The sequence below is a fragment of the Meles meles genome, chromosome 3, assembly GCF_922984935.1.
Source record: "Meles meles chromosome 3, mMelMel3.1 paternal haplotype, whole genome shotgun sequence".
Taxonomy (NCBI): domain Eukaryota; kingdom Metazoa; phylum Chordata; class Mammalia; order Carnivora; family Mustelidae; genus Meles; species Meles meles.
In genome coordinates, this window is record NC_060068.1 from 49,009,330 (window position 1) to 49,036,364 (window position 27,035).

Genomic DNA, 27,035 nt, shown 5'->3' on the forward strand with positions numbered 1-27,035 from the left:
TATTTCCAAGAGTTGAGGGAGAGGGAGAAAGAAATGGCAACACTGAAATTCATTGTTCATGTTTTAAAATTCTATACACTGTTCTGCATCAGAGATTGTAAACTGGCTGTTCAGCTCAAATTTGGCCTTGCAGTCATGTTTTGCTCTGCTGACATAACATTTTTTAAAAGTTTGTATTTTGTCGCCAATGTTTAAAAAAGAAGAAATTCCACAATCAAATTGGGCTTTGAGGCTTGTTTTTTGAAAACTGGAAAGTGGGGCAAAACCGAGCTCACATTCCCTTATGGAAATCATCGATGAAGCTGAATAAAAGCAGCCCCTTTGAGATGGAGCCTCTACTCATCAGCCTACCACAATTCACAATTCCCACCTGGCCTGCCTCATTTGTGTTAGTTACCTGCCTGGCTTCTGCAGGCATTTCACTTGGCCACCCCCAGCAGATTTCAAACAGGGACTGTTCCCCCACCCTCCCCCACCCAAGGACATAATGTATTGTGGGTAGAGTATGTGCTCTATAAATATTCATTGAATAATGAATGAACGAATGAATCGATCCTGTTCAAGGTTCCCCAAAGTCTAACGTCAATGATTGTCCTCAGGCTAGAATAAGTTATGGACCAGCGTTTTGATCATCTTGCTTAGACCTCTGCTTCTGGCCAGGAGACAGGTGCACTTCAAGGCCAGAGCCACGGATCCATCTCCAGGGAAGCAGTGTTTGTAGTTATTCCTGAAGAGATCCTGGAACCTGGTCTTGCTCTTCATTTTTATTGAAACCTTTATTTTCTGATTGCCTAAGCCTGGTATTTTGGGTGATTTCTAGATGGAGGCTTTTCTGTTTGTGTGTCTTTGTAAAGTGGCTTTAGATTCTTTGTTCAAAAAAAGATGACTTCTGCCTGGTGACCTGATTTTGCTTATCAGTTTATTCAACAATTTTGTGATTTCAGTTATTTCCTCAGGAAACTGTTTGAGTCCAAATGAAACACTTAAGTGTTTTATCTGCAAGTAACACACCAAGTGTCCCAAATGCATGGACTTTATGAGTCATTTAAGAGAAAAGACTATTAAAGGGAAATTGTGAGTGTGTGTGGGTGGGGGGAAGAAAGAAAGGAGCAGTTGAGGGTGTTTTGTAGTCTCAGCAGAAGGAGTGGGGTTGGGGTCATGAACGAATAATTTAATACTGAATTTCACTGGAGCATACTGGTATAAATTCAAATGCAAAGCTCTTCTAAAATTAAAAGAAAACAACCCAATTAATGCTTTAGGGGTAAAATCTCTCTCATTTTGAGGTATTATTTTTCTGCCATTCTACTTAGCCCAATTGTCATGGATTCTGCTCCTTTTTGTGGAAGTTGGAACAGGGAAGAAATCTCTCTAGAATACTGCAAGTTGGTTGGTGTTTCATAAATAAGCCAGAAAGGATTTTATACTTCTCCCAGACGGATACAGTGTATTAAAGAAATAACACTAAAATCTGAGTTGCCTAATTGCCAAGATCATTTACGTCCCTATTTGCTAGGCATATCACTTTCAGGTAACTAATAACTGTACCTTCCATACAATTCACAAAATAAGAAGCATTTTCTTCTGTAACTTTGAATGTGATTCCAGAGCCCAACATTTAAGGAAGGGAAAGGCACTCCCATCCCAAAAGCATTTATTAAGTGTCTCTGGCATACGTACTACCTGACCAAACAAAAGGCAGAGAGTTGTGGATGGAAAGACAAGGAAAGGAGAGAAAGGGGCATAAGAGAAAGAGGAATCTTACCAGGAAATAGCTTCTGATCAAAAAGCCAGTCTTTGGGGACAGATAAAATTTACGTGCTTCATTCATTCACTCATTCATATATCCATTATTCATTCAACGTTTATTGGTTTATATTTAGAAAAATATAACATGAACAAAATTAAAAGACCTATGACTGACCAGGGAAACTGCATGAAAGCATTCAATAATTGTTAGCTGTTATGTTTACTAGAAAATAAAAAAATATCACAAAGAGCTTCCACAAATTAGTAGAGTGTTAAAAACACTCTAACAGAAAATTGAGCAAGGATTATAACAGGCAATTTATAGAGGAGGAAATCCTAACCAGTAAGTGTATAAAAATATGTCTAGCTACACTACAGGGGAAGGGGAGACACTTATTTAAACACCAATGAGGGGACACCTGGATGGCTCAGTTGGTTGAGCAGCTGACTCTTGATTTTGGCTCAGGTCATGATCTTAGGGTCCTGGGATCAAGCCCCAAGTCAGGTTCCATGCTCAGCAGAGTCTGCTTCAGGATTCTCTCGCTCCCTCTATCTTTCCCCCTGCTTGCTCACACACAAACTCTCTCTCTAAAATAAGTAAATTTTTATTTTTTAATTTTTAAAATAAATAAAAATAAATAAATAAATACCAATGAGATACTATGTTTCACATATCAGGCTGGCAAAATTATAAAGGACTAATGAGGATGGAGAGAAATAGTTGCTACATCTTTGGGGGAAAAAAGCTGATGGGATCTGTTAAAAATAAGCAGACACACATCCTCCTTTGACTAGTGGTTCATTTTGGCTGGAATCAAATGTTTGTGTGAATGTTTGGCAGGAGAAACACCCAGGGTGAGACTCGGAGATTCACTGGGAAGCTTGTCTATGCAAGGGAAAGCCCTGGTGGAGTTTTACTGCAGGATCTAGAAGGTGATGAAGATTAGACTTAGTGTTTGGGTGGATGCTCTGATGCTCTGGTTACATACAGAACGCGTGTGGCTAGTCACAGGGCTGCAGTCAGGGAGTTGAGGTAACTGGCCGTGAAGAGAGAAGTTCAGATGCAGGAAAATGAGGGTGTGATGTGAGGCAGCAGGCCTGAGGGGCGTGGGTACCTGTGAGACACTTAGAGTGTGAAGCCCACCGGCCACCTAATGAACATGCACACTGGGATGCTTTAATAATGCAGATACCCTCGAGCCGGAGGTGAGAAGACTAGGAAATAAGGCTGCCCAAGATCAACTTGTGAAATAGCTCAGATTTATACTGAATTCTTCCTTACCCTTTTGGGCTGGGCTTTTGTGCTACCCGGGGCTACCCAGAACGCTCCACCACGGGGCCTCCACAAACCTGCCTCCCTCCAGCACAGCTGCCAGCTCCAAAAGGCAAGAGGCGCTACTCTGTGGGCCCCGAGAGGGCGGCAACTGGCTCCTGCTCGTTTGTGTGTCCCAGTCTCTGGCCTCAAGATCGCCACATAGTAGGTGCTCAGTAAGTATTTGCTTATTCTGAGCTTTCATCTGGTTACTAAGAAGAGGATTAACTAGATGACACCAACATATACAAGACAGCAACCTAACCTGTGATCTCTCTGGGGTCACTTGTTCACCCAAAGGGATATATTAGTGATGCTGAAGTTTCTGGGAGACGGAGAGGTTTGGAATTTGGGCCTTCCAGGCCTGTCACATCATACACCATGGGAAATCATCTAGATAAACCACATTAACCTGGCTGGGAAGGAGAAAGTTCCAAGTGCCACGTTTGGTTATGAGATTCCAGTGAAATAATGTAAAAAATAAACAAACAAAACCCCCCAAAACAAAGATGTTTAGAAGAGGGCAAAGTAAAATAGAGATCAAGATCTGTCACAATCCGATTCCTGCCCTACACTGAATTCACTGTGCGGAGCAGCAGAATCTGGGTATATTCGTGGGCTTTGATTTAGTTCCATGAATCCATGGCACCCAGACACAGAAAGTGTATATGTTAAGAGCTCTTACAGCTCAATCCTCAATCTCAGTACTTCACACTGTAGCCACTTTGGGCTTTCCACAACCCAGACTAGCCTGGACTGATGAATTCCCCATCTGATCTCACTGATTGTCTCTTCTCTTCACCCTTTTGTAGGTTCCCAGCTCCTCTGGAGCCAGTGATGTCCCTCATCGGGGTCGACGCTGAGTGTAGTTAGTCTTTTCCCCGGAATACCTAGAACCAGCTCCTGGAGGGCAGAGGCCTTTGTTCCTCATTAGTATATCTTCCACAAGGCTTTGTGTTTGGCATCCAGTAGGAGGTCAATTAATGTCTGCACTTCAGTTAGCATAAACCATGCGAAGGGGGTGACTTTCGCCATCCTCTAATTGGTTTGAAAGGAAGCTGTGTTTAGAGATGGGAAACAGATTCTGAAGTCACAAACTTATTGCTGGTTCCCAGAAAGGCCAGGCTCTTGTTTGCAAGACACTCTACTTTTATGTCCATTATTCACACAATCTACTCAGAAACAGCTTCTGTGGTGGTCAGGAACCATAACGATATAGTAATGGCAACTATCACCTATTACTTATTTGTCAAGCAGTGTGCTCGTGTTCTGTGTTACGTTTGAATTCGCTTCTCGAAACAACCCAGCAAGAGGAACTCTTCTTCTTCTTTCGTTATTGAAGTAAGATCAGAGAGGTTAAATGAGTTGCCTGAGGTCACTGGGCTAGTAAGTGATAGGGTCTCTTGGTCTCTAAAATCTGGGCTTGAGTCACAAGATAAAGCAGTTTGTTTGCTTCCTCCTCTCCCCATCCGCACACTCATTTATCTAAGAGCATGTCAGGCATCTTCCTCCATGCTGGCAAGGTAAAGAAGAGTCAGCGAATCGTTTATAGTAAGTGTGCTCAGTGCTCTGATAAAGGGATATGGAAAGTGCTGTGGAAAACCAGGGCAGAGAAAAAGGGGACCAGGCTCAGGAGTAGGACAGTCTTCTCAGGGGAAGAGATCCATGAATATAGTTTTGAAAAATAGTAGGAGTGTTATAGGTGGAGACGGGGGATAGCTTTGTTTGGAGAACCGCTAAGCATTGGGTTTAAATCCTGATTTATCTCTGCACTAGCTGTAGGACCTTGAAAACTTATTTAAACCCTCTGAGCCTCAACTCACTCATCTCAACTCACTCACCACAGCAGGGCTGTGGTGAAAGCCAATGGGATAACATAGATAGAGCACCTGCCCTGCTGCTGACTATGCAGTGGGTGCTGGTAAATGGCAGGGGTGGTGGATGGTGGTGGTAGGGTGGTTGTTATCATGATCGAAGGGGATGGCTTGTGTCAGAGCATCTGGAACAGGTGAGACTGGTGAGTGGGCTATGGAGTAACCAGAGGCAAGGCAAATGAGGAAGCCCGGAAGGAGAGGCGGGGCAGATTTGATAGACATCTCAGAGGTTGTAGGTAACATAGGAAGAATCTGGTTGTTGCTTGAGTCCCAAGTGTGGTGACAGAAGAAAAGGGAGAAAAGATTCTAGCACACCTACTCTTAAAAGCCCACCACCCTGTGGGGTCAGGAAAGACGGAAGCCCAGTAACTTGGATTTGATACAGTGACTGTGGGAAGGGGTTCAGCCTGATCGCAGGGATGGGAGGGAAATGGTACTGCTTATTTCCAACCACTAACCTCATGTCCCAGTTAGTTTCCATGATCTTGAAGAAATGTGAGCATGCTTAGACAGTAACTCTAAAATGATCTGGGATGACATTATGTCCTTAATTTTAAAGCATCTTTTAAAACCTAAGAAAGATTTAGGATTAAGTATGGAGGTAAATCCAGGGAATCAATGATTTTTGTGCTAAGGGACCTGTGCGTATTTGGTACCTAAATGTTTGTAATATTTAAGGGAATTGAGCCTTTAGAATAAATAAGCAGCCTTGTTTCCAAAATAAATTTGTAAGTGAATAATTAATTTAAGCTTGTGACTATAAGCTGGAAAATAAAAGAATATTTAACCAAGTTTATAAACATTAGAAATCTTAAAACGTTTGAAAAATATGCTTAACATCCATGTACAAGACTAATGTAGGTTCTTAAAAAGGATTTACTTGTTCTTTAGACAACTGAAATACTCAAGATGAAACTAAAATGTATAAATACAGTTTAAAATGTTTAAGGGTATTTTTATTAACTAAGTTCATAAATTGATTTAATATGTTAATAAAACTTTCTTAAAAGTGCTTGTTAAACTTTTATTACTTTTATGAACAGAATAAGATCTGTAAGTAAACTAAAAACTCAAGAAAAACCTAGATTTTTCATTTTTATATTCAATAGATTTTTTTTTAAGATTTTATTTATTTGATATATAAAGAGAGATCACAAGTAGATAGGCAAGTAGAGAGAGGGGGGAAGCAGGCTCCCTGCTGAACAGAGAGACCGATGTGGGGCTCGATCCCAGGACCCTGAGATCATGACCTGAGCCGAAGGCAGAGGCTTAACCCACTGAGCCACACAGGCGCCCCAATAGTTTTTTTTTTTTTTTAAAGTTTTTCCTGAATAATCGTTTGTGTTGGCAAAAGCCTTGCAAGGTTACTAGAAACACAAACATACTGATGTAGTGTATGCCTAAGTAAAAGGAATACTATAGGGGTGCCTGGGTGGCTGACTTGGTTAAGTGTCCCACTTTTGGTTTTGGCTCATGTCATGATCTCAGGGTCCTGGGATCCAGCCCCACATTGGACTCCATGTTCAACACAGAATCTGCTTGAGGTTCTCTCTCCCTCTCCCTGTCCCTCCCATTCCTGCTGTCTTTCTCTCTAAATGAAAACCTTTAAAAAAAGAATAATAGGGGCGCCTGGGTGGCTCAGTGGGTTAAGCCTCTGCCTTTCGCTCAGGTCATGATCCCAGCGTCCTGGGATCGAGCCCCGCATCGGGCTCTCTGCTTGGCAGGGAGCCTGCTTCCTCCTCTCTCTCTCTGCCTGCCTCTCTCCCTACTTGTGATCTCTGTCTGTCAAATAAATAAATAAAATCTTAAAAAAAAAAGAATAATATATAATGTTTCCCAAGTAACATACAGATTATATTAATATATTCTCAAATATATATCAAATATGATTATGTTATATAATAATAATATATTCCCAATATATATTTGTGAGTATAAATGTGTGTATGTATTCCCTTTTCCTCTCATAGAACAAGCAACCAGCATGCGAACATTGCACACTAACGTTGGATGGTCTTGTCTGAAAGCTGTTTTCCATGGCTCTGGTATTCAGTAACCCCTGTGGAAAACAAAGGGATTTTGCTCCATGAAGCCTAATCGCCTGAAGAAATAAATAAATAAATAAATAAATAAATAAAATAAAATAAATGAAGTGCCGCCCACGTATAATGAAGGTAAATATTGACCCTGACACCATATGTTTGCCGGGGTGTCAGCTGAAGTGTGTTGGCAGGTTTGATCAATCAGGGGATCTGCCAGCCTCACAAGCAGGGGCCTCCGTCATTCAGGAGCATAGTCTGGGGAGAGACTGAAATATCAATTGGGCTCTCCTGCTTGTGCATTCATCCCCCCCCCACCTCCTCCCCACCCCCAACAAACAGGCACCAATCCTTCCACCGAAGGCAGCTTGCAAAATCTAAAATCCAAAAGAGGAAAAATAGGATGGATATTGATTGCTCAATTTCAGAGGGTCCCACGGGAGCCTTTGTTAAATCAGACTGAGGAGGAGAAGTGTATCTTTGGTTATGTTCACTTTTACTCAAGAAAGGAGTGTGTGGACAATTGCAGCATGTCTTCATGGAACAGACTCCCTCCCCCTGCAATACTGCTTGCTTGGGAAGTCCCATCACCTCTGTGAGCCTGGGTTTACTCCACACCCCGTGGATGATAATACTGGTCCTGTCTTTGTCATAGGGTTTAGAAGCTCAAGTGAGGTTAATTACATAACGAGACCTGGAGAAAAGGGCCGTGGATTTTAAAAAGTTAAATAGGATGACTTCTGAGAACAAGTCATTCTGTGGTATCCCTTCTGACTTTCTGGCTTTCTGACTCCCTTCCTGCTTCCCAAGCCCAGAGGGGTCCAAGGAGAGGCAAAGACAGGACAGGCTGTTGTTAAGGTGGCCATGGGGACTTTTGCAGGTGAAGAAATCCCTATTTCCTTTTTGTTCTTTCTGAATTAAGAAATTCAGTTACAGATTTTCAAAGAAATGAAACTTACTAATTTCAGGGATCCACAGAATGAGAGAAGTTAGATATTTTCATTCAATAATAGACAAGACTTATTTCAAGGAGTGGCATTATAGCACAGCAGCAAGTGGTCCTTAAAAAAGATGATGTAGGTTCTTTGGTTTCTTGCTATCTTCCACAGTTAAATAGATGCGTGTGGATTCCAACTGGGATTACATTTGGTCACAAACAACAAACAACCTCCCCAAAACAAACAACAGCGATTTGAACAGGTGGACATTTCTCATAAAGAAGCCAGAGATAGGCGGCCCAAGGCTGGTGCGCTGGCGTCATGCTTGCAGGATGCGGGCCCCCTTCTCGCTCCCCTACTATCATCTTTACGTGGCTATTTGCACTTGTCATCCCTTTCCAATTCCAGCCACCACAAGGGAGGACGGAGATGCTGCATGTCTTCTTCCTTCTTTTTAAAGACTTTCGGGAAGACTTAAAAGACTCTTATTAGGTACCATTTAATACTTAACATGTACATCTCATTGGCCAGGTCTGAGCCACATGTCCATACTTACTTGCAAGGCAATTCGGAGAAAATGCCCAACTAAAAATTGGGGTTTAGTTTTGGTGGTAGGTTATATGCCATATTTTGCGTTAGCATATAGATAATGGGAAGGAAAACTTTAACCTTAAGTTATCATAAATTGCAAAATCAGCAGTATTTTTTTAAAATATTTTATTTATTTGACAGAGAGAAATCACAACTAGGCAGAGGCAGGCAGAGAGACAGCAGGAAGCAGGCTCCCTGCGGAGCAGAGAGCCCGATGCGGGGCTCCATCCCAGGACCCTGGGATCATGACCTGAGCTGAAGGCAGAGGCTTTAACCCACTGAGCCACCCAGGCGCCCCAGCAGTATTTTTTGGATAAATACTCAGGGTCTCCTCTTCCTTCCTCTTATCCACTCCAGCCATGCACACTACTGCTTTGGAGCGTGGACCTAATTAATTAATTAAAAGACGTAAATATGTAGGATGTGCCAGGTAGTATCTTAGGGGTTACAGACAAAAACTGAATAGGGTGTTGCCTCTGCCTTCAGGCAGCTCGGAGTCTAATAGAGAAGACTGACATGCAAAATGAGTTCATAATTATAATACTGTAGTTAGAAAATGAACTACTCAATCAAAAACTCACATGTTGCTTTTCTAGGCTATTTATACTTCTATATTTTTTAAGGGAGAGGCAGAGGGAAAGGGAGAGAGATTATTTATTTATTTATTTATTTATTTGACAGAGATCACAAGTAGGCAGAGAGACAGGCAGAGAGAGAGGAAGGGAAGCAGGCTCCCTGCTGAGCAGAGAGTCCGATGTGTACTTCTATATTTTTTAAGGGAGAGGCAGAGGGAAAGGGAGAGAGAATATTTATTTATCTATTTATTTATTTGTTTGTTTATTTGACAGACAGAGATCACAAGTAGGCAGAGAGGCAGGCAGAGAGAGAGGAAGGGAAGCAGGCTCCCTGCTGAGCAGAGAGCCCGATGTGGGTCTCGATCCCAGGACCCTGGGATCATGACCTGAGCCGAAGGCAGAGGCTTTAACCCACTGAGCCACCAGGTGCCCCGGGAGAGAGAGAATCTTAAGCAGACTCTGCTGAGCACAGAACCTGATGCGGGCTTGATCTTGAGACCCTGAGATCATGATCTGAGCTGAAACCAAGAGTCAGACGCTTAACTCACTGCACCACCCAGGCATTCTTGTACTTCTATTTTATATAATAGTGATCTAGCTAAAGGAAGATGAGTAATTGTTGAGAACTATCATTCTATAAAACTTCAAAGTCAATGGGATCAGAGACCCCATATCCAGTTTGTTCACTGCTAAGCCTGATACATGGTGGATTGTCAATGAGTACTGATTGCGTAGTAAAATGAATGGCAGTATGTAGGTAAAACTTTTAAAACGTATGATTTATATGACATGGAATCTTGGGAAATGGAATACATATTTGTCAAAAATGTAAAGCATAGAATGATTATTTACCTTGAACACATGGTCTTCGTTTTAGAACATGATTTGTCAAACAACCCTGTGTATTTGGGTGATGACTTGTGTTATGGCCATTTGTTGGTTATTTCTACTTGTTCTTAAGCTTCAACTGCTTAGTTACTTCTTTTTAGAGCCCCTATTTGGGGACCCATATGATTCCATTGAAGCAAATTCTGCCTATCACTCAGGAGGTACCTTTTGACCTTGACTAAGACATTCAGCACAGTCTCCCTTTAGCCACTGCCATTGCTTCGGGGGTGGACGACATCCTCCTCCTTCTCCTCCTCCTCATCATCATCATCAACAACATTTTCATAGTGTTTAGCAAGGGATAGGCACTGTTCTAAGCACTGCATTAGTCCACTGAATCTTTACAACAACCACATGAGGTAAGGCACTATTATAACCCCTTATTTTTGCTACTCCGAGGCACAGAGCTGGTAAATACTGAGGTGGGTTGGAGTCTGAACTCGGGCAGTTTGGCTCTGGAATGTATGCTCCTAATGAGTCCACTGAACTGCTTATGACTCAAGCTGGTCAGTCAGAGTGAACCTTGGGCCTCCAGCTAAGAGAATTAGGAAGGCTGGCTCCCTTTGCTCTGTGTGGTGTGGACACCAGATGTGAGTCCTGGAACTCCTCCAGGATCTGATTGTTTCAAGAGAAGCTAGGCTGAGTTCAAGACCAATACACGGAGGTGGTAGAGGTGAGAGGACAGAGAGAATCAGAGTCAGTTCCTGGATGCTGTTTAAAGTTTGTAGTCAGTGGGGCAATAAACTCTATTTTAAAGGTTGGTTTAAGGGGCGCCTGGGTGGCTCAGTGGATTAAGCCGCTGCCTTCGGCTCAGGTCATGATCTCAGGGTCCTGGGATCGAGCCCCGCATCGGGTTCTCTGCTCCGCAGGGAGCCTGCTTCCTCCTCTCTCTCTGCCTACTTGTGATCTCTCTCTCTGTCAAATAAATAAAATCTTTAAAAATAAAAAAAAAATAAAAAAAATAAAGGTTGGTTTAAGTTGGGTTTTCAAAAGCATCCTGATATCATTTGATTTATAAAAAAAATTTATATACATGCATTCTTATCTGCATCTGTTACATGAAAATATTTGTACCTGTGCCCATCACTTATATTTACCAATGAACGTGGTATAAATACAGAGACATTAACAATATTAAATAGTTTATTTCAGGGGCACCTGGGTGGCACAGTCAGTTGAACATCCCACTCTTGGCTTTGGGTCAGGTTTTGATCTCCAGGTCATGAGATCAAGCCCTGTGTTGGGCTCTACATTCAGCATGGAGCCTGCTTAAGTTTCTCTCTCCCTCTATCCTCCCCACTGTGCTCTTTCTCTCCCAAATAAATAAATAAGTCTTTTAAAAAAAGATTATTTTAGCAGAAAAGAGTAGTATAAACATGGTCCTGATAAGTACCATACATCTTCAATTGTCAAGATGACATTTTTCCACATGTTAATATTTCTGAAATTGGGCCACCCCCTGTAATTGATAGTATCTTCAATTAATTGGCAGTTTTTCTTTCTTAGCAGTAAAATAAGTTACAGATGTAACTGGTGGCATCTTAGATTCAATGAAATACAGTAATTTAATTAAAATTGGATATAAATCTCTTTAATATTACTTTACCCTATGTACAACCTGGACTAAGCATACTCAGATATACACTGGTGGTATATACATTATATGTATGTACAACAAAGTTTAAATTAATTTCATACTTTCAGAGTCCTGGCTGGGGATATATTACGAGTAGTGACAAGTTAAAAACTGAAAAAATAAATTAAGACTTATGGGCAGGAGTTTTGTGGTCAAACTCAACTCTGCCAAGTGCTCGGCACTTCATTTCTTTGTGTCTTGATCCCTTCATCTGTAAAATAATTAGGCGGTGGGATTAGGTGATCATCAAGGTTCCTTCCAGGAGCGTCTGGGTGGCTCAGTCGTTAAGCATCTGCCTTTGACCCAGGTCATGATCCCAGGGTCCTGGGATTAAGCCCCACATCGGGCTCCCAGCTCAGCGGGAAGCCTACTTCTCCCTCTCCCACTCCCCCTGCTTGTGCTCCCTCTCTTGCTGTGTCTCTCTGTCAAATAAATAAATAAAATCTTTAAAAAATAAAAGTTTCTTCCAGATTTCATATGCTACAGATCCTATGTAATTGTATTACTTGCTGCTATTTCATGACGTCACTGACAACTACATAATTTCAGTAAAGCATGTTCTAAACACAGATTAAATGATTTATTAGAGATTGTTTCTCATTTTGGGCAACTCAAAGTGAGTTCCTTTAAAGGCATAGATTACTGCAACTCTTTTATCAGTATTGTCTTGGTTATCAGCTCAAGTGCAAGCTCTAATATCATTCAGTATTTATTCAATGCAACTTAAGTATAAACTCTGGTCTATAAGTTTGCACAAAGGTCTAAGGCATTTGCTATTGCCCTAATTGCACAATCAAATTAATTGCTACAGAAAATAAGGAAATATCTCATAAAACTTCTGAGATCCAAGGGTCAACCACAGAACCCAGTAACATACAGAGCAATGTGAACCCTCAAGGTTAAAGTGCATATTTCAATATTGAGCAATGGCTGCAACTCTTGTTTGATTTTTTGTTTTTTAAAGATTTACTTATTTGAGAGAGAGAGAGCATGTGAGCAGGTGGAGGGACAGAAGGAAGACAGAGAGAGAGAGAATCCTCAAGCAGACTCCTTGCTGGGCATGGAGATTATTGCCGGGCTCGATTCCATGACTCTGAGATCATGACCTAAGCTGAAACCAAGAGTTGGTGGCTTACCTCACTGGGCCACCCACGTGTCCCCAACCCTCTCTCTCACTTTTTTTCCTTTCTTTTTCTTTTCTTTAATTACTCCAACTCTTTATTACCACATCAACAAAAGTTGCTTTTGGTTAAGATGGATAGCTGGGAAAGTGAGAGTTTTCTAGAAGAAAATCAAGATGGAGTTCAGGTGAGAGTGCTCAAAGGAAATGTGCATGTAGCATGCGAGAAGAGAAGCTGGCATAAGTAATCTCATTCAGTCTGCACATACGCATTGAGAGTCTATCAAGCATGGTAACAGATGCGGGGGAAACAAAAGTGATGAAGTCAAATACAGTCCTGATTTCAGGAACTACAGCCTGGTAAGGGGGTGGTAATCATGCAGATCAGATGGGGAACCAAACCAGACCTGGGAGTCAGGGGAGCTTCCTGGAAAAAGAAGAGCAAAGGAGATACCTGAGTAGCAAATGGATCTATGAAATTAAAGTGGAGGAGCAGGTGAAGGTGTTGAGAGAGCAGGGTTTTAGGAAGAGGAGGGCTTTAATCTGAGCAAACAGCTCACAGTCAGAGAAGACATGAGGGCACAGGGGCTAGAGAGGAGTGATTCATGGGCCATCAGCTCAGCACCTGTCTGTGTCAGGTGACATGGTTGCTAATAGAGATTCTGTGGCTTCCCCTTTTGTTTTATGTGCTAATTTGGCCCCCTTTTGTTTCTCTTCTTTCTTTCTTTTTTAAAAAGACTTTATTTATTTATTTGACAGAGAGACAGCAAGAGAGGGAACACAAGCATGAGGAGTGGGAGAGGGAGAAGCCGGCTTCCCTCCAAGCAGAGAGCCCGGTGTGGGGCTGGATCCCAGGACCCTGGGATCATGACTTGAGCTGAAGGCAGATGCTTAACGACTGAGCCACTCAGGTGCCCCTCCCCCCACCTTTTTGTTCTTTATTGTACATTTTTTATTTTATGAGATTAATGCTTAAAATTAAAAAGATTTATCTAGCTAGAGAAGTAATAGTCATGGAAGAAAATCTATAAAAAATAAACAAAACCAGAGAAGACAAAATTCACTCAATTCTACAAAAAGATAATCACTGTTGATATTTTTACATAGATAAATCTAGTCCTTATCCTATGAATGCCCATTAAATGAAAAGGGATCATAAACTATACTCTATTTAAAAATTATTTTAGGGGCACCTGGTTGGCTCAGTTGGTTAAGCATCTGCCTTCAGCTCAGGTATGATCCCAGGGTCCTGGGATTTGAGCCCTGTGTCAGGAGTCATCCGGCCTGCCTGCTCATCAGGGAGTCTGCTTCTCCCTCTACTTTTGCCCCTCCTCCCATTCATGGTTTCTTTCTCTTGCTCTCATTCTCTCAAATAAATCAATAAAATCTTAAAAAAAATTAAAATGATTTAAAAGTACTTATGTAATGAATAGGTAATACATGTCTGAATAATAGGATTCAAAATTCTAAATGTACAGAAAGGAATACAAGAGAATGTTAAGTCTCTATTCCATTCCGGCCCAACCAACCATCCGTGTTCCCTCCCTGGAGTGAAGGACTGTTTTCAGTTTTTCTTGACAACTTCTTAATTTTAGAATCAGAAGTCTAGACATTGAGCTCAGAGCTCAACTTCTTCAGATGTTTTTTTTGCCAGATGTTATAGTGATTTGTTCTTTCCCTGTAATGCCACTCTTATAGGAAGAGCAATGTGCTATTTCCAGAAGAAAGGAATGGGAAAGCAGCATGCTGGCATGAAGATCTAGAAGCACCAGAATACACACATCCCTTACTTTGTAGAAGAACATTCTGAGGCACAGATGATGGGACTTCTTTAAGGTCACATGGCTAGATACAACCACAATAATTGCAGGATAACTAAAAGCTAATTTCCCCATCCCATCCTCAAATTTCCATAGGTGGGTTAGTAAATTGATACCAGTAACATTAAGTTGATATGCGTTATTCAGGGTATGAACACAATACGTGAACTGGGTAAAATAGTCATTGGAGTCGTGATTAGAACCTAGGAAAGTAGTTCATTTTTTTTTTAAAGATTTTATTTATTTATTTGACAGACAGAGATCACAAGTAGGCAGAGAGGCAGGCAGAGAGAGAAAGAGAAGCAGGCTCCCCACTGACCAGAGAACCTGATGCGGGGCTCGATCCCAGGACCCTGAGATCATGACCTAAGCCAAAGGCAGAGGCTTAACCTACTGAGCCACCCAGGCGCCCGAAAGTAGTTCATTTTTAAATGAAGGTTAATTTTGTTAACCACTAATGATATTCTTTTAATATAAAAAAATCTATCTTCATTTAAATTAATTCATGCTCGTAAAAAAAAAAAAATCCAAACGTTATTTTAAAAACAAACCAGGGACGCCTGGGTGGCTCGGTGGGTTAAGGCCTCTGCCTTCAGCTCAGGTCATGATCTCAGGGTCATGGGATCGAGCCCCGCATCGGGCTCTCTGCTCAGCATGAAGCCTGCTTCCCTTCCTCTCTCTCTGCCTGCCTCTCTACTTGTGATCTCTGTCTGTCAAGTAAATGAATAAAATCTTTAAAAACAAACAAAAAACAAACCAAAATGGACCTTTCTATATACACTATTATATAAGGTGTTCTTTTTTTTTTTTTTTTTTTTTTTTTTTTTTTTTTTGCCTCACTGCTTACCTGGAAACCTTTGCATGTCAGTGCACATACTTCCATCTCATCTTTTCTAACAGCTGCTGGGAATTCTTTTTTTTTTTTTAGGATTTTATTTATTTATTTGACAGAGATCACAAGGAGGCAGAGAGGCAGGCTGAGAAAGAGGGGATAGCAGGCTCCCCGCTGAGCAGAGAGCCCGATGCGGGGATGCGGGTCTTGATCCCAGGACTCTGGGATCATGACCTGAGCTGAAGGCAGAGGCTTTAACCCACTGAGCCACCCAGGAGCCCGCTGCTGGGAATACTGTGACATGCACATGCTAGAATTAATATAACAACTCCCCATTACTGAGCATGTGGATTGTTGAAAGAGCTTTAATATAAACATGCTGTAGTAAATATCTTTGTTCATCTAGCTGCTTCTATTATTTGATGAAGATAAATTCCTAGATGTTGAACTTCTGGTTCAAAGTGTATGCATATTTAAATTTCTGTATTTATGACAGATTGCATTCCAGAGAGCCTGAATCAATTCACAACTCCACCAACAATACATCAAAAAACCCCTTTCACCCACTCTTGCTCATCCTTGGAATCTCTCAGTCCAACAGGCAAATTTAATCACTTGTTTAAAAAAAAAAAAACTAAAAAAAAAAAAACCTCTCTAAAGGAACTAGACTTATCAACCAGCTCTTCTGCTCCCCCCTCCTTTTTTTGGATGGTATACATATGAACAGTGAAGGGGGAACGAGGGTATTTCAAAGTGAAAGTTCCAAACCATTTAAACTAAATACAAACCATATCAATGCATCACCAACAAGGACTAAAACTGCAAAATAAGGATTTTCAGCAAACCCCAAAGAAAGTTTATATGGAGATCACAAAGACGAAGAAACAGCTTAGATTGTTGTTTCGGGAGATATCTTCCCTTGAAATGTGGGTAACACCCTTGAGGCATTTCAATAAATGGGATCTAAGGCTTCAGTAGAAGAGAATAGCAGGTTAATGACATATATATGAAGTGAGTCAGAAGGCAGGATGGTCTTAAAAACTGGATGTGCCTGAGCACATACTATATTAGAACGAAAATGAGTAAGGTGTTTGAATAGAATCGGCAGCAGTATGCTGAAACTAAAATATTTATTTTAAGATATTTATCTTCCTTAAAAATGACTCTTTCTGATGTTACCTCCTTGGCAGGGTCTTCAAGACTCTTTTCCTTGATAGGCATGATTTCGATGGGTGAGATAAATAGGGGGGTAAAGAATGAGCCAACCCCCTTTGAAAAAATTATTTATAGGTGATCAGGACCAACGTTTATTATTTATTGGAAGCATAAGCTCTAAAACAGTGGTTCTCAAACTGGCAGCATGAGCATCGCCTGAGAATCTGTTAAAATGAAAAATTTCAGGCTCCACTCCAGATGTACTGAATCCGAAACTCTAGGGGAGGGAGCCAGCACTCTGTTTTAACCAGTCTTCCTGGTGATTCTGCTGCACTGTCTCTGAGTAGTTAAATCATTAAATTATTTGCCATCAATGTTTTTAAGGGTTTTTGTTTTGTTTTGTTTTTTCAAATTACACTCAACTTCCCGAAGTTTGAAAATGTAAAATTATAAAAAGATGATGATGAAAGACATGGATTATTTAAAGACACCTTCCTAAAAAGAATGTGGTGCTTTAAGAAGAATTCTGGCTGGTATTTTGAAGTGCAGGGTTCGGCAAGTGGTGGGGAACCTGCTCTATGTAAGCTGAAATTGCTTCTTGTAGGTTGGGTTTTCGGGCAGTCCTTCACAGATGGTCTACATATTTCCATAATATATCTGCTATGAACTTGTTTGTCATTTGACTCATCTACATAGGCCTATCATGACAAAATGTCATCTTTACCAAAGGAAGTATTTTTCTAAAAATCTCTGAAAAGAGATCAAAGTCTTTGGCACAAGGCTTTAAATAGACTGTATTATGTTATGCACATGTTGAAAACAATATTATTTTCCTGGGGAAAAATGTGTTTGAAGAGTATCTTGTTAATTTCTTTCTCTGGACAGGCAGAGAAAGTCTTCCTCCAAAATGCTATGGACAGTATACGTGCAGTTTTTAAGAAAACCGTTGACATGTCATCTAGAGTACCACCTCATGTCCATACCAGAAGCATAGGAGAATTCAAACTATTCCACATCCTTGTTGACATTTGGTATGGTGGTATGGTAGCCATCCTATCAGGCTTGTAGTAGTGTCTTACAGTGGTTTTAATTTGCATTTCTCTAATGACTAATGATGTTGAACATCTTTTCCAGTGCTCATTTTCCCATTTATCTATCTTATGATCCAATCAATTATTCTTTTTTTTTAATCTCAAAAGAAATATAAGCACATGTCCATACGAAGACATGGATCCTTGCTATGGTCTGCACTGTGTGCCTCCAGATTCTTATGTTGAAGCTCTGACCCCCAGTGTGACTGTATTTGGAGATAGAGCCTATCAGGAGGTAAGAAGAGTAGAAGAGATCATATGGGTGGGGCCTTGGTACCATAGGGTTAGTGCCCTTATAAGGAGAGACTGTGTAGGGCTTGTGCTAATTGCTATGCCTTCCAACAAGAAGGAGGTTATGCGAGCACGTGGGGGGATGGCAGGCATCTGTAAGCCAGGAAGAAAGGTTTTACCAGAAACCAACCATGCTGGCATGCTGATCTTGGACTGCCAGCTTTCAGAAGTATGAGAAAAGTGGCTGTTGTGTAAGCCACCCAGTCTGTGGCATTTTGTTATGGTGGCCTGAGCTGACTGGCATGATCCTCATAGCGGGATTTGTAATATCTATATTATTGGTAACAGCACAAACTGGAAACCACACAAATGAGTTGTGGTACACACACATTAAGGAATACTAATGAGCAATACAAGTGAATGGGCTGTTGGGATATACAACAACACAGACACATCTAAGTTATGCTGAGTGAAACAGACCAGACCGGAAAAAAAAAAGAGTTGTCACTATTATGCCATTTCTATTAGAATCTAGGAAATGCAGATAATCTATAGAGACAGAAAGCAGAGCTGTAATTGCCTGGGGGTGAGATGTGGTGAGGAAAGAGAAGGAAAGATTACAAAGGTACAGGAGGAAATTTAAGGGGGTGATGAATACATTTACTAGCTTGATTGTAGTTATGGTTTCATGCACACCTACGTCAATCTTATCAAACTATATACAGTTTACTGCATGCCAATTAAAGTTCAAAAACGCTTTTTTAAAAAAAACTAACAACCTGTGGAATCTTCCTATTATCTCCAGGAAGCTCCAATTCTGTGTTAAACAGACTTTTTTTCTTTTCTCCAATCTCTGACAAAGAAATGGAAAAGAAAGTGCTTCACTCAGAAAGGGCTGTCATATGTATGGGAATTCATAGCTTTGTATTCTCCTTTGTGAGGGGCCTGGAACAGAACCTTACCTTCACCCCAGACCCCCAGCCTTTTCATTATCATTGGAGGTAAAACAAAACAAAACAAAACAAAGTCAAAGGACATAAAACAAGTGTCAGTGAAACTCAAAACTGGGAAAGAAATAGTTATACTTGGATTTTAACTTTTGTTTTTGCAAGCACAGGTGACTCTATTGGATATTGGGGTAAAGAATGAAAACCTGTTATGAAGCCTTTTGATCACATTTGGTAATTTATGTCAGGAACATTCAGTTACACAAAAGCCTCCAAAAGTAAAGAAGTTAAAATCCAGAATAATGTGCCAGCTCATGTCAGGCAAAACACTGACAACACAACCCAAGTTGGACACAGAATTTGATTACGAATTCAAAAACCGGGTTCAATTTCACAGCAACCTTACAAGATACAATGGCGCTTGGTTCTTCGCTTTAGGTAAAGTTCATACTAAACATGAGGGTTTATGTCTATTGCAATTTCGGAATTGTGCTAATTCATGTTTAGATGGGCCTGAGATAACAGGAAAGGCAGTGTCTTAGAAGGTCCTTCGTGGCAAATGATTGTGGAAGGAAACTCCCTCCGAAGTTGCAAATTGTTCATTTCCATTCTACTGTGCTGCGGCTGCCAGCATTTTTTTCCTCAAATATTTAAGGTTTTAAGCAAATTTTGTGAGTTTTGACTACCTACCTTGTAAGTGGTAGAAGAGGGAACTCAAAACTATGAGATGCCAAAGCTGTTGCCCTTTCTAATACACAATATGAAGTGGAGAAGTTTTCTGGGAGGCTTACCGTCAACCCTGCTCCACGTTCTCCCCCTTTGTCAGCTCTGACTTCTACTTGCATTGACTCGCTGCTGGTTCCCAGCTGGAGAACACAGACTGCACCTGCTCCGAAGGCCAGCGGGGCTCTGGCCTCATCCGGCGCTCAGCCTCTGCTGCTCGTGCACGGACACGAGGACCCACCAGGGGTCACTGCAGCCTCAGAGCTATTGTGCCCACCAGTCCTGGACACGGCCCGTCGCGCGGAGGGCGTGGGACTGGAAGCGCCGAACGCCAGGGTCCGAGCAGAACTGCGCCGGGTCTTCCTGGAGCCAGCCTCCGGTCTCCCTGGGAAACCCACACGACCAGCAGGGCCAGCGCTCCCGACAGCCGGGAGGCCAGGGTGCGGCGCGCGGGTTCCCGTGCGGACCTGCCCGCACCTCGCCGTTCGACCACCTCCGCTCCGCCTTCCGCCCGGACCCCGCCTGGAAGGGGCGCCCCTTCCCGGCCTCTGGGCCCCCGCTCTAGGGCTCTCTGCTGACGCCGGGGCCCAGCCCAGCAGCACCTGGGCTGCTCCCGCCCGGGGCGCCACCGCTCGCGCCGCCTAGAGAACTTTCCCGGGAGCCGCCGCGGCCTGCGCGCCCGGGGCACACCCCCATCCGCCCGCCGGCGCGTTCCCAGCTTGGGCTCCCGCTTCTCCGCCCGCCGGCGCGCCCGCAAGCCCTCCGACTCCCCACTTCTCAGAATCTCCCGGAGGAGCAGCACTCCGCCGCCACCGCAAGGCGTTCTCGAGAGCGAGCTTGAACTTGGCCACACACAGCCCCTCATGATGAGTTCCAGGGTCCCCAGACGGGAGCCGTGCCCCGCCGAGAGCTGACTTGCGCTTGCCAGTCTCGGTAAGGAGCCCGCGACCCTTTCCGACACTCTTCGGGCGGCTGGGTGCCCACGGGATGGGATGGCGGAGGTAGCTGGCTGAGTGACGGCCCTCGCCACTGGCCCTGCACTGGGACTGGGGCGTCGTGGGTACCCCTGACACAAAGGAACGGCCGAGGATTCCCAACCGGCGGACGGGACCGGGGGCTGCGGGGTGGGGTCGGGGCTGGAAGTGCAAGCCCTCCAGGGACTCCGCAAGGAAGGGAAGCCGAGTGTCGCGGCCGTGCTCCAGGCGCGCTGAGGCGAGGGGGACTGCACAGCTCCCAGGGGTTTTCTCGTCTGGGGAGGGCCTCGAGCTCACGTCCCTCCCTTTTCCTGTTTCTTGCCCCCATTGCCAGGCGACTTTTGTCGTCCCCAGGACTGCGGGAGGGGCGCGGCGCCCCCGCCTTCGGAGGAGCCGGAGCCGCAGGATGCGCGGGGACGCGCCGCCGCCCTCCGCGCTCAGTTCCGCCGGCGCTTCCCCGGCGGCTCCCGGGCGCTGACTCCCCCGGTTTCTCCGCCCTTCTTACCTCCAGCTGGCGCCGGGCGCCTCGTCCGCGTGGCCTGGGACTCCGCGGGGAACCGGTCCTCTCGCCTCGGCCGCCGCGCGGACAATAAATTAATGCCTCGCGCCTGAGGGGAGGGGGCGGCTCGGCGCCTTGGTCGCAGCTTTCTCTCCCGACTGGAGACGGCCACAGCCGACATGGGCTGCTTCTGCGCTGTTCCGGAAGAATTTTACTGCGAAGTTTTGCTTCTGAATGAATCCAAGTTAACCCTCACCACCCAGCAGCAGGGCATCAAGGTAGGCGCGGGCCGGGGGCGTGTCCCCGGGGTGAGGGGTCGGCAGCCGGGGTGGCTCGGGGGTCCGCGGCTTTGTCTGAGGGCTGCCAGGGTCTCGGACGGCGACTCCTCTCCGCGCGCTGGGAAGGAGCCGCAGCTACGCTCAGGTAGAGGGTGGACGGGTCCGGGGGGATTGACTTGGAGGCCCTTCATAAAGGGAAGTAAGTTTCATGTCTCAAAGGGTAGTCCGCCATCCACTCTTCGGTTGCAACCCCCAGTCCTGCAACCGAGACCAAAACTCTTCCCAGCACCGCTTTCCTGCCAGAGCATCTAAGGCCCCCGCAGCTCCAAAGAGGCGCAGAATCGAATGTACAGGCTGCCTACAGTGTTGAAGGCATGATTGTCCTTGGTTTTGTCGAAGGCTTTTTTTCTCTTAGGGTCATGGGGCAGTGAACATATAGTTCACTCGCTGGAACACGTTTACCGGGTGACTGTGCCTGGGTTTGACCAATGCTACGTTTGGACGGAAAATAATTTCCAGTCTACAAGCGAACTGGTTTTATCCCCACGTTTAAGTAAACATCTCTCAAAGCGCCTCGGTACATAAGTTTGCTCCCGTTTGTAGGCCATTAAAATGCAATTACTGCTATTAACCTGGAGAACCCAGGCTGTGGGAGATTGCAGAGATCCACTTCCTTAATTTTGATGAGTTCTTATGTTTATGGTTGACAACCTGCCGGACGCGCCTGCGCGCTTGTTTTGCTCTTGCTACAACGCTAACTACTCAAAGGTGATCCGAATTCGGAGCGTTTTGTTTTGTTTCTTTTTCTGCATATTTAAATGGCCGGAGCAATTTAAATAACCTTCGCAGCTGAGTCCAGTGAAGGGCTACGGCTCCTCCTCCCCTTTATTGCCCCCCGCCCGCCCCCATCCCCGTAGAGCTGCCAGTGTCGTCTTCTCGTCTTGTATGTCAGAAGTTAATCCCAATGGCGCAGGCCCTCGGCATTTCCTTGTGTAAATCAGTTTTTACACAGCTTTATGTACACTAAAGTAACTGTTACTGGCCAAAAGCTTTAGCTTTGAGCTCACCATTTCTGGTGCACAGAATTCTAATTTCACCGGTGTCATTCTTAAGCAGGAGATGGGGGCAAAGGTAATTATTTAAAGCCACAAGATGAAGTTAACCCTTCCTTCCCTGGAAATTGTTTTGAACATTGTCTCCCAGGAGTTATAAAAAGCGAACGTCAATCAGATTCTCATTTGGTGTTTACCCTCAAGGCCAATAAAGGACTCCTGGAAAAGGGTGTTTCATATTTTCATACTTTATATTTCCAGCTTTTCTTTATGTTCCACTCCGTCCCTTCCCCCATGAAATGGGGGGGGGGGGCTTTCCAAGAGGATGTAGCATTCTTTGGTGTACTGTGCAAATAGGCAAAAATCACAAGACATAAAATTTTGATAATACAGAGATTCTCTTTGGCTTGGGGAAAGAAACAATTAGAAAAAGATAATGGATGATCTGATACTAAAACAACAAATCTAAAGTGCACAGTCTGAAGTCATCTGGAGTGTGAGCTTCCTATTTAATCATGAAAGCCATACCTCTGTCAGCTGTGGAGCACGTACATTATTCTGTCAGGGGAGCAGCCAAGACTTGGGATCAAATGGAATAATTTTGTCAAAGAAACATGAATAAGAAAATCCTGATCCATAATTACTTTTTATATCCTGATGGTGCTTATCTTGTTTTACAAATGAATGTTGGAAATTGGTGAGTGATTCAAAGGCAATAGCAACTTTATAATGCTGTTATTTGGAGTATATGCCATTTAACTAAATGATAATTTAAGCAGGCTTTTGTTGGAAGTAATCATTTTGCAACAGGCTTGGCCTCTTTCAGTGTCACAAAAGCATGCCACAATTATTTTGATGGCCATATGTGTAACACAGATGTTGTCTGCTGAAGTTAACCACATTATCTGTAACTACCAAGCTATCATTAAATGCATGTTTTAAGCACCTATCTACTTGTGGTATGTACTAAATTAAAGACATATGTGTATTTATAAATGGAATAATGCACGAATAGCATCTCATGTAGATGCTATTCAAACATTGAATAGATATGTGTATGTTATTATTCTGTACATATTTGGCATTTTAACTCCTACTTTAGTTTGTAAATGAAATAGTCAACTAAAATGTAAATGAAATAGTCAATAACTACTATTATGGTGTTTTCCCCAGGATAGTACACTTGGTAACTTTTATTTTCATAACTAATGAAAATAAAATAAAAGTTAAGCATATGACATCAATTAGCTTATTTTACTTCTGAAATTAAAACAGAAAAATCTTCATATTTTTAAAAGTATTTCCTAACATTTTGAGATGACCCTTTCCACATTCTATCTCAAATGAAATGAAGATAGTTAATTTTGCATTAAAATTATTCACTTATTTCGTCCCTTTGTGGAAGCATGGATTTTACTGATAGGATTTTAGTGATTACTAAGTATTTACTTAAGAATTTGCTTGTATTACTGTTATAATAATGCATTGTGAGCTGAAAAAATTAATTGTAGTGAATTTAAGTAGAAGAAATATGAGAGAAAGTTGGTAAAACATTTTTTCTGTGTGCCGTTTTGAAAAATACTTTTTGGATTTGTTTAAGCACCAAATTACAAATTGAAGTTAGTCATGAAGTGATTTTCTGCAACTTACCTTAAAGTCTTTCATCAACTAGAAAAAAAATTGACGTGTTTGCTCCCATGGAAAGGATTTCAGCCTGGAGACAATAGTTAGACATCATCTATGTCAAGATGAATAGCATTTAAATGGAAAATAATTTTCTGTTTAAAAAATAAAACACAATGTATTTGTATTCATACTAATGTTATATAGAAATTTGCTTCTTGCCTTAGAGGTAACCTCACCTTGATAAGCGGGAAGTCTTTTCGCATGCCTTTTATAATTTGAGCCTTATCCAAGATTTAAGAACCCAAGTTTGTATAAACCGAAAGCTATTGGTTGTGTGTTGACCCCCACAATAGTTTTTAGTTGTTTGTTTTATGCTGCTATCTCTATCGTTTGTTTAAGTAAGAATTTGTGCTGTGGTTGGTCTTTTGGTTTTTTGAGTAATATTTGTTCAGGGAAACTTTTGTTATGTCCTTTGTAGTTCTGTGTGCTGGGGGAGGTAGAGATCTTACTTTTTGTTCTCTGAGAAAACAAAATTTGATTGTGGCTCAAACTACTTGAATACGTTGTCAAACGATTAGCAAAAGATTTTCCAGGGGGAAAAAAAATCGCAAGGTTTGATTATAAATTTAGTCCTCAGAATTCCTGCTGCAAATGTGAACTAGATTAATAATTTCATTTCAGTGACATTTTTGTGCTCCGAGCGCTACTGTAATAAACACTGAGGTGCTCATTTTTCCCTTGTTGTATTTGACTCAATTAATGAAACCAATATGACAGCAAGATGGAAATTCCATTAACTTTTTTAAAAAGGCGTTATTTGACATACACAGTTCACATAGTTGAAGTGTGCAATTTACTCATTACCTTCTAAGTGAAGTTTCTTCCTAATCATCCTGAGGTTTCTGAGGAAATATTGTCAGTTTTGATGTTTTGATCAGTAACTTCCTAATAACCTAGAAAAGCACTTAGAAGGTGGGGATTTAAATTATTTGCATCTCACTTACCAAGGATTGTCATTTCCAGTCCATTTGGACAGGTGAAGAAAACATCTAAGAAGATGTGAAAAGTGAAAAGCACCAATGCTTCATAAATCGTATTAAATATATTTATTTAATACATGGATACCTATGTCTTCTAATATCAACCTCATAAGGTATAGAGTCAGGGACTTGATAAACATAGGTTGAAGTAAGTAGTCATACACCAACATTTCTGTCAATGTGAGGTTGGGTGTGGGTCTTAATTGGTAAATTAGACGTGACTGGGATAGAAGCCGCCCTCACCAACACTGCCGCTTGTTTCAGAAATTCAAATAGGATATCTGTATGATTGTGGCTGTCGAAGATGGACTACTACATAAATGCTCCTTCAAATATCTTTTTGTTTTTAAAATGATTCAAAGTATTTTTTCAGCTTTATAAAGGTATAATTGACAAATGGAATTAGATTGAATTGTATGGCATGATTTGATAGAACATAAGTTGCAGAAGGATTCCCACTATTCCACCATTCAGATAATGAACACATCCATCACCTCACACAATTACTTTCTGTTGTTGTTGAGAATACGTGAGTTCTACTCTCTTAGCAAATTTCAGTTCTACGATACAGCCTTATCAAGATCCTCAAACTGTAAAGTTCCCTCAATTTTGTAAATTTTTTTCCTTGAAAAAAAAGATTAAAAATACCATTTATCATCCATGGTTTGAAAGTGATTTAAAAGCAATTTAAGTAATTGTTGGCCCCTTAATGGCTGTCCTTCACCAAGTGCTTATAATTTCATTGGTTTTTGGTGGACTGTACTTTTTTTTTTTTTTTTAAGATTTTTATTCATTTGGCAGAGATCACAAGTAGGCAGAGAGGCAGGCAGAGAGAGAGGGGAAGCAGGCTCCCTGCTGAGCAGAGAGCCCAATGCGGGGCTCAATCCCAGGACCCTGGGATCATGACCTGAGCCAACGGCAGAGGCTTAACCCACTGAGCCATCCAGGTGCCCCTGGACTGTATTTTTTTTTAGCCCTGTTAATATCATTGTTCTTGAATTCTGTAATGTTAAGCTTCAACTGACTTTGAACTAAACTTCAACTAGTGCAGAGCTTTGAGGAAGCAGTGGCTGGCTCAGTCAGAGGAGCATATGACTCTTGATCTTGGTGTCATGAGTTCAAGTCCCATGTTGGAAATAGAGCTTACTGGAAAAAAAAATTATGCAGAGCTTTTTTTTTTTTTCTTTTGACCATGGATATTGTCTTAGTCCATTTGGGCTGCTATAATCCGTATCACAGGGTGGGTGGCTTATAAACAAGAGAAATTTATTTCTCATAGTTCTAGAAGCTGGAAATCTGAGATCAGGGTGCCAGCATAGTCCGGTGAGGGCCCTTTTCTGGGTGAAAAACGTGTATCCTCCCATCGCAGAAGGGGCTGTAGAGCTTTTTGGCCTTCTTTTATAAGACCTGTAATCTCCAAGTCCACAACTCCTATACTACTTTGGGGTTAGGGTTTCAACATATGAATTTTAAGGGCACAATATTCTGACCATTGCAGGTGGTGATAAGTTAAATATAAACTGTAGAGATGAAAGTCTAGACTCTTCTTTCGATTAGCCACATGGATAGTGGTTATTTTTATTAAGATGCTTAGAAAGAAAATGCAAAACTCTTTGATGGTTTGTGTCCAGTTGTATCTCAGAGTAGGGCTGGGCAGTTCTTCGTTGGGAGGTTGTCCCATCTACTGGGGGATGACCATATTCCTAGCCTCTACCCAGGAGATGCCAGTAGCACCTTCTGCCCAGTCATGACCACTGTTTTGCCACCTGTCTCCTGATGGGCAATAGGCACAAATTCCAAACTTCATTGTTCACGTTAGCAGCCTGCTTGCTCTAGACCTATAGCAGTTCTGAGGCCCTACCCAGATGACTTGCTCCGTGGGCACACCGAAATGCTCAGTTTCCCAAACGTACCAGACTCTTGTGTGTTTATGCATTGATTCTCGCCATGTGGTGTACCCTCTTACCTTTCCCAAAGTACACACTCATCTGAACTCATCCTCTAAGACTTGAATCAAGTGTGCTATTTGCCAGGAAGCCTTCAGC

The 27,035-nt window shown here is 42.4% G+C and overlaps 1 protein-coding gene across 2 annotated transcripts in view; it reads left to right on the top strand.

The window, feature by feature from the left end:
- Positions 1 to 19,602: 19,602 nt before the first annotated feature.
- EPB41L4A (erythrocyte membrane protein band 4.1 like 4A) overlaps positions 19,603 to 27,035 on the top strand; it is a 257,445-nt gene continuing 250,012 nt past the window's right edge. Inside the window, exons 1-2 of one of the 2 annotated variants that reach the window (XM_046000708.1) lie at positions 19,603 to 20,454; positions 20,850 to 21,272. In XM_046000708.1, the coding sequence (XP_045856664.1) occupies positions 21,174 to 21,272 (99 nt within the window). In that variant the 5' untranslated portion in view covers positions 19,603 to 20,454; positions 20,850 to 21,173. The remainder of the gene's footprint in view (positions 20,455 to 20,849; positions 21,273 to 27,035) is intronic. The other variant, XM_046000707.1, reaches the window with a different exon arrangement.